Below are 7662 nucleotides of genomic sequence, written 5' to 3' on the forward strand. Positions count from 1 at the left end.
GTCTGGAAATGGGAAAGCAGCCTCCCAGAAGTCATGTGAGATCACAGACAGAGTATTAATTACTCATTACTTATCTAGGGGCTCCCCCAAAATGGGGGTTAAAGTGGCCCTGATGACTTCACCGGCCCAGGGCGGTCCCCCGTGCAGCCCAGAAGTATACTTGGGCCCCACGTACGGGGCAGCTGAAAGTAAGCGAGCTGGGGAGTTTTCCCTCCTGGTGCCTCAGTGGAGGAATTCATATGAAGCATGGGCAAGGAGGGAGTAACGGCGCTCTCTCTTTAGGTAACCAAATGCCTCGTCATCTAATTAGTGGCATGAATGGATGAACGAGATTCCCACTGTCCCTACCTACTATCTAGCGAAACCACAGCCAAGGGAACGGGCTTGGCAGAATCAGCGGGGAAAGAAGACCCTGTTGAGCTTGACACACACACACACACACACACACACACACACACACACACACACACACACACACACACACGCACACACACAACTTGTTTAAATAAATACATACAATATCTATATCTCCAAGTTTTGTCTTTCACTGTAGAAATCTCAAATGTCATAATGATTTGCCAATGCAAGAGAGTACCGGCACCTTTTTTTCCCCACTTCATTCACTGGTCAAATCCTTTGTGGTTGATAAGGTTCTTTAAAAATGCAATGGGTCTTATGTGTAATGTAATTGTATCATCAGCATCCAACGTTGGATCGTCGTAAGGACAGCAAATACCTGTCAAGTTTCCCGTTTTGGCCGGGAAAGTCCCGTATTTTACCGTTCTTTCCCGCCGTCTTCCCGTATTAGTATTTTCCCGTAAATCTCCCGTATTTAACCTGCATTATTAAAAAATAATACCCCGGGCCCGAGCAGAGTAAAAAAAACAAAAAACATTCCCAATCTGAGCTCTGTCACTAGCCTCGCGATAATTGCCACCTGCAGTAGCCTACGACGCTACGACAGAGACGGTGCGCTGCCAAAACTTCTGAAGGCTTTACTATGCATTCCCCATAGCAATACAAGTTCAGAAAGGGTGTTTAGCATGGTACGAAAGATTGTTACAGAGATTAGGATGACGTTAGACAACAGAACTGTTTGCGCTCTACTCACGTAAAATTAACCACTCTGGCCCAACCCACAAATACACTCCTTCCAAAACAGTCTTAAAGAATGCAAAGTCTGCAACAAATTTGTACAATAACTCACTAAAAGAGTAAAGAAGTTATGTGAAATAAAAAGAAAAACTAAAGAAAAGCCATATGAAATGAAAAGAATGTGTGGAATGAAAATAAAATGTAAAGACAAGCAATGTTATAAATTGTAAATGTTTTCAGCATTCTGCATCAAGTGGTAATTTTAGCTTTCTTGTACACCTGTCTTAAAATGTAAGGGATACTGGAGCTTGGTTGGGGTGGTGGGACTGCTTGTGGTAGGCGCCAGAAAATTTCCCTTATTTTCAAATCCAAAACTTGACAGGTATGGGACACCTGTCTACGACTACGACGTCGACAGGGAAGGGGCTCCCGGCCCAGAGGATGAGGTGGCTGATACGGGATGCCCCAACTCCGGCTGTAAGGAGCGGCTGTCCTCCTTCCTCAATGTCATAAAAATCTTGGAGAGGAAAAAAAGGGGCTCCAGAACAAGGTCCTTCAGCTGTAGAAGGAGCTGGCCTCCTGTAGGAGTGTTTTCCGGCAGCAGGTACGGAGGCTACGTTGGTTCACCGGCTCTTTCAGACAGGTGAGTGCTTCTGACTGGAAGGTGAGGAATAAAGTACAGAAGAGGTTTAAAAAAAAAAAAAACTCTTTATTTGCGTTTTGTCTACCAAAGTCTAAGAAAAGCAGGAGAGACCAGGCGGAGGAGGAGAGGGAGGCAGAGGCTGCTGCCAGCAACGAGGAGGAGGAGGAGGACGCTGCTGCTCCGGAGGAGGCTGGCGGCGAGGAGGTGGAGGCTGGTCGAGAGAAGGAGGAGGAGGAGGAGGAGGAGGAGGAGGAGGAGGAGCCTTCAACCTCCGCTGCTCCAATATCTTCAAAAAAAGCCATGCGCCAACTCTTCAGGGGCCAGGGCAGGGGCCAGGGCAGGACCTCGGGCGGCTGCAACCTTATATTTCCTGAATCTATCAGTAAGATTAAAAATATAATATCTGTGTGTGTGTGTGTGTGTGTGTAACACTTTGATTCAATGTTAATGTTACTCACAGTGTTCCTGGTGTATACAGACGCCTACCAGCTGAGGTATAGGCGGCACCACGAGGGCGCCTGCCCTACACCGAAGCAAGTGGAAAACGTGTTTTTTTCCTGAGCCAGGGGAAGTCCGAGCTTTACACCTGGCGCTTTTTGAACGACGTCAACGGCGTCAGAGAGTAAGTGTGGCGTGTTTGAGTTCTTATTCTCTTGTTTCACACACAAAATACAAATCACATTCAAGTTATCCAAAGTACATGAGACTTTGTGGTAGAAACCTGTAATGGCTTATTTATCAATATGAGCATGAAACAAGCCTGATTGTAAAGCAGGACTTGCATGTTAACACCATGTCAATCCCAACATTTGTTTCAACAGATGGGCAGACCACCTCCTCAAAACTGGGAAGACCATCACCACTGCCAATTTTTACTTAGGAAATGTCTATCAGTTTCTTAAATTCTTTAAAGAAACCCCTCCACCCATGTGCCGACTGACCCAGTCACAAATAACTGGGGTCTTTAGGGCGGCCTACATCGCCTGCATTTTCGGCCACAGGCCAGGGGCCCTTTCAAACATGAGGGTGAAGGAGGTCTTGGCAGCAAAGGAGAAGGCAGACAGTGGAATTGTGTCTGGACAGAAAGACAGCTGTAGTCGCTGCATTTTATTTGAAAATCATCTGACAAGAGTGTGGATATGTTTTCTGTGTTTTGCAGATCAACAAACACAAAAACGAACAAGTATTTCGGGCCGGCTCAGACTTTCCTCACAGAAGAGGAGTTCTCCTGGATGGAGGTGGCTTGCCATCCGGGGGGAACATTCTCCTCCCAACAATTATGTCTTTTTCACGGCAGGCAAGGGCCCCGTGAAAAACATAGTCAGGTATATGCAGACGGCGTGGGTGGAGATGGGCCTGGAGGGGAGGCCCAATTTCACAGACCTAAGGACCGGAGTGTCAGCACATGTGAGTTCTCAGTCAGTCATTCTGCGTTGCTGTGTTTCATAGAAAGTCTGATCTACAAATCCTTTTGTCTTGTTCCGTTTGTCTATTTCAGACCAAAAACGTCCATACAAAAGAGGTAAGGAAAGAGATGGCGATCTTCATGTGCCACAATGTGTCCACGGCCGACAAGTTCTACGCCCTCAATATGAGTGTCAACCAATGCCAGGCGTTTTGAGGAGGTGGCAGCAACGCCTGAAGGAGCAACAATTATTGTTAAATTTGGCGACCAGACGGGTCAACATCCGGACACAGGCTTGTCCAGTCTTGGGCTGTACCTACCACAGCACAAGACTGGACATGCATCTCCTAGATGGCCACAGAGAGCTGACAAGAGACGAGGTTGAGGTCAACTTGGACATGGTTAGTTTACTTAGTTATGCTTGTGCTCCAAAGAGTAAGGTCATAAATGGCATATATATATCAGTTTTGGTAGCAGCTCAGGTAGGTGTGAGAAGTTAAAGGGACTATGATTGATTATACGGTTGAATGTGTTTGGGCATATTTGTGTTTTGGGGACAACTATAACATATGGAGATGCTTTATATTGTGTTGTGTGTTGCATTATTGCATTTTGCCTTTGAATTTCTGCCAAAAACGGTTATGTTTAATGATATTTTGAAATTGGCTTTACGACAGTTTACTTTCTTTTGGGCTCAGGACAAACGGGAATCCCCCACCCTCCTTCATGAGTGTGAAGACTTGCAGTTTTTTTCACTCAGTCTGCGGTTAATGCTTACATTGTTGACTTAAGTGCACTTGTATGAGTCAGTATGATATTGAATATATTTTTTTTATTTTATTAAAAAAAATAAAAGACATTTGTGAAAGAAAATTAATTTTTTTCCTCTTTATTTTTTAATAACTTTTTAAATATGTTTTAATAATTTTTTTAAATTGTGTTTACGAATTTAAAAAAATGTTATAACTTTTTGAAATAATCTTTTATAACTTGTTTTAGTACATTTATTAATACATTTTTTTCATGATTTAAAAAATAAATAATGTTGAATTTTACCTATGTTTCTGATTCAACTAAGTAAGATTTTTGTTCTTGTTTTCTTTCTTACAGAAATGACTTTACCAAAATCCGTAGTTTGCTGTCCAGTTTGCTTCATGACATTAATGGCCCTATCCCATCACCTAAAGCGGGCCCACAATGTCCACAATTTGGAAGAATGCAAACTTTTGTTAAATTTGGCGACCGGACGGCTGAATTTCAGGAAGGAAGCTTGTCCAGTCTTGGCCTGTGGTTATCACAGCACAAGACTGGACAAGCATATCCTAGATGGCCACAGAGAGCTGACAAGGGACGAGGTCGAGGCAAACCAAGACCTGGTGCGGAGGACCAAGTCCATCTCCCTCCTGGCTGTGCTGAGGAGCACAAACCCGGCAGTCTGGATGGCCACAGGGCTCAACTTGGAGGTAAATTAACATTTTTAATTTTCGCTGATGTTTCATGTTAAGCACTTTGAATTACCTTGTTAATGAAATTTGCTACATATTTGAATTTGCATTCAGGAAGAAGATGAGGGCAACCTCAGCACGGTGCCCAGGGACACGGAGGAAGAGGCCCCCCAGTGCCCAGAACCCAGCTGCCTTAATGAACTAAAGGTGAAAAGCCTGTCGGCACGCCTTAGGCGGATGAAGGAGCTTAGCACAATGCGAACAAAAAGCCAGAAGCTGGCCAAGAGACTCCACCGTAGCCAGGCTCAGGCATCTGGCCGGGTGAGTTTGGATTGCTGGAAGTTTAGAAATATACCATTGAGTGTCAAAATAATGCTAATTATTTTGTATTTATTTAATGACCAAAGACAGGAGTCACCAGCAGCAGCATTGAGGTGGAAATTAAGGAGGATCCTCCGCAGCTGATACCTCAGCAGCTGGGCTCTCAGCCTCTGCAGCCTCCGCAGCTGCATACCCCTCAGCCTCCACAGCTGCATACCCCTCAGCCTCCACAGCTGCATACCCCTCAGCCTCCGCAGCTGCTACCACATATTGTCTAATCTTAGGCCTGTATCTGTGTTGTTGCGTTTTATATTTTCAAAGACATTTGAGAGTTTTCCGTTTCATAGACTCATAGTTCAGGCCTTACACCGTTCACTTATTATGTCGATATTCAGTCCTCATAGCCATATTCCTTGGGGGCTATTTGGATAAGCCAAAATATTACTATAGACGTGCTTACATTTATTTTCAGTACATAACTGGAGAAATAGTTTAGCTTTAGACTTTAGATTCAATTTGTAAAATGTCTGTTTGCAAGAGCTTGCTGCTTTTTATTTTTTTAGCTGCTTTCACCCTGGTCCTGAATTGTTTGACCCATCCACCACCCTTTACACGGATTTTCAGAATTTCATACTACTCGCTACCGTTGTCGTGCTGTGATCACGACATATGCTCCCCATTGAAATACATTAGTTTACATTTTCATGCTGAACACGAATCAATAGATTAAAAAATGTGACCATTTCACTGACTGCCATGAGACTGGGTTGAATATGCGCAAACTCAAAATCCAACTTGAGTGGAACTCAAAACCAAATTCGACCTACTCACTCAATTGAACACATGCTTTTAAAAAATAAAGCCACTTTCTATACATATGGAGATATGGTGGCCTGGCTCTCCAAAACCTTTGCTTTTATTATTGTGCTGCTAATCTGCGCTACCTTGCATTTTTATTTTATTTTTTCAGTCAGCCCAATTGCTTTGACTGGGTAACTATGGATTTACATACAGATGAGAATATATCCATACCTGCACTACTTGGAGCCCCACTTCCATTCCCCTTGATTACATGTTTTTTTAAATCCAGTGGTTAAACACTGTTTAAGAATATGGGTTCAATTAAGTAAATGTTTTGGGTTGCATAACTTCTCTACTGAGCCCTATTGCATCAAACCATCTTTTCAAACCATCGATGCAATATCCTGTCTATAAAGAGTGGCATAGGAAGGGTTTTGTTCGCTTCAAGGACCTGTTTAGAGGTAACACTTTAGCACTCCTACACAATGGCTGACAGATATTATGTCCTGCCTAACGGTAGGGTTCCACACAGCGAAATTTCACTTCACTCTTGTTGAGGTTGAATGGAGATGATATTCGCCCTGATTGGGCGAGATGAAAGCGAATCGCCGAGGCAAGCGTAACAAAGTTGACGAAAGTTTAACTTTATTCAAATGGGGACCACTCGAGAACCAATTAGATGTTTGTGTTTGGAAGTGGGAAAATCTGACTGAAAATTTTTATGTGATTAAAATGTTTCTACACTAACATTGGTACTTGTATCAACACAAATTGTGATTTATTTGACACACCAACTTAGTCTGGGCACATACACCACTAAACAGATCACTGTATATGTTAGTTTAAACACTCTGGACATTGGATTTCATTGTAAGCCTAGACAGGCAGCTAAGCTACTGGTGCATTTGTTTGACTACATGTTTGTGTTGGCAAACATTGACGCTTGTAGGGTTAGGGTTAACCCTAACCCTAACCCCCCCTAACCCTAACCACTCAGATCTCCCCCGTATCAACCCCACCTTCCCCTCCAGTTACCCACATGACTAATAACTCAAATTTACAACTTTCTCCCCCAGAAAACAGGTTTTCCTCAGATATTTTTACCCCCCAGAGCTCCCAGGAAATCAACTCAATTTAGAAACCATAACCAGGATCCGGACAACATAGCATCAACGTCCCAACAAACATTGACCACCCATTCACAACCCGAAGGGGTGTTTCCCTTACCCTCCAGTCCAACGTCCATTTTCCCAACAAAAACAACTACCACCACTTCCACCACTTTGCAATCAGCCCTCACCTCTAAGAAGAAGTACATCCATCTCACAGCAGAAATTCACATACCCTTAACTCAGACAAATCATATTGAGACACCCCCAACTCCATTCATCTTTGGATTATCTCACAATTCCAATGTTTCTACCGTCACCCGTGACATCATTTTCCCTCTCTCCCAAACATGTGCAGGTGCTGCTACTGTCCAGGGGACTTTGTGCTTGGCGGGGGGTACCCCGGACAACCAGTCCTCGGTCTGTGATGGAGCGGGAACCCTCATGATGACAAACACTCAGAAGGCTAAAACTGCCCTAATTGAGAAAGTTCAATCTGAACCCTCATCACAACGACCTCCGGTGGACGCCCCGCCTCGCCCTGCTACCCTGGTTTCCGACCACCCTGTAATCCAGACCCCAACTTTCCACCTTCCTACTAGAGTTTCTTATCCATCCACGGCCACACACAGAAAAAATCATAAACCTACATACCATATAGCTCGCCCCACCCAGAAGGTCACAGACTGGTCATTCAGGAGTAATAAATCTGTTCTTATTCTAGGTGACTCAAACATTAACCGCATTCCACCCCACTCCAATTCCAATATTCAAGTTGACAGTTATCCAGGGGCTAAATTCTACCACTTCATTGAAATCTGCAAAAAGACCATCCCTAACCCT

General features: G+C 43.9%; 1 protein-coding gene across 1 annotated transcript; it reads left to right on the forward strand.

Annotated features, from left to right (window-relative positions):
• The first annotated feature begins 3402 nt into the window (after positions 1-3402).
• On the forward strand, positions 3403-5187 carry LOC114545459 (uncharacterized). Its single transcript, XM_028563725.1, has 4 exons — positions 3403-3544; positions 4254-4606; positions 4703-4909; positions 4996-5187. Exons 2-4 carry the CDS (start codon positions 4256-4258, stop codon positions 5185-5187), a joined length of 750 nt encoding a protein of 249 aa, XP_028419526.1. The 5' UTR covers positions 3403-3544; positions 4254-4255.
• The last annotated feature ends 2475 nt before the right edge of the window (positions 5188-7662 follow it).

Source organism: Perca flavescens, chromosome 19 (assembly GCF_004354835.1).
Source record: "Perca flavescens isolate YP-PL-M2 chromosome 19, PFLA_1.0, whole genome shotgun sequence".
Taxonomy (NCBI): domain Eukaryota; kingdom Metazoa; phylum Chordata; class Actinopteri; order Perciformes; family Percidae; genus Perca; species Perca flavescens.

Coding starts and splice junctions, on each gene's coding strand:
- LOC114545459 (XM_028563725.1), top strand. CDS start 4,256: ATGACTTTACCAAAATCCGTAGTTTGCTGTCCAGTTTGCTTCATGACA. Junction 4,607..4,702: donor CCACAGGGCTCAACTTGGAG/GTAAATTAACAT, acceptor ATTTGCATTCAG/GAAGAAGATGAGGGCAACCT. Junction 4,910..4,995: donor AGGCTCAGGCATCTGGCCGG/GTGAGTTTGGAT, acceptor TAATGACCAAAG/ACAGGAGTCACCAGCAGCAG.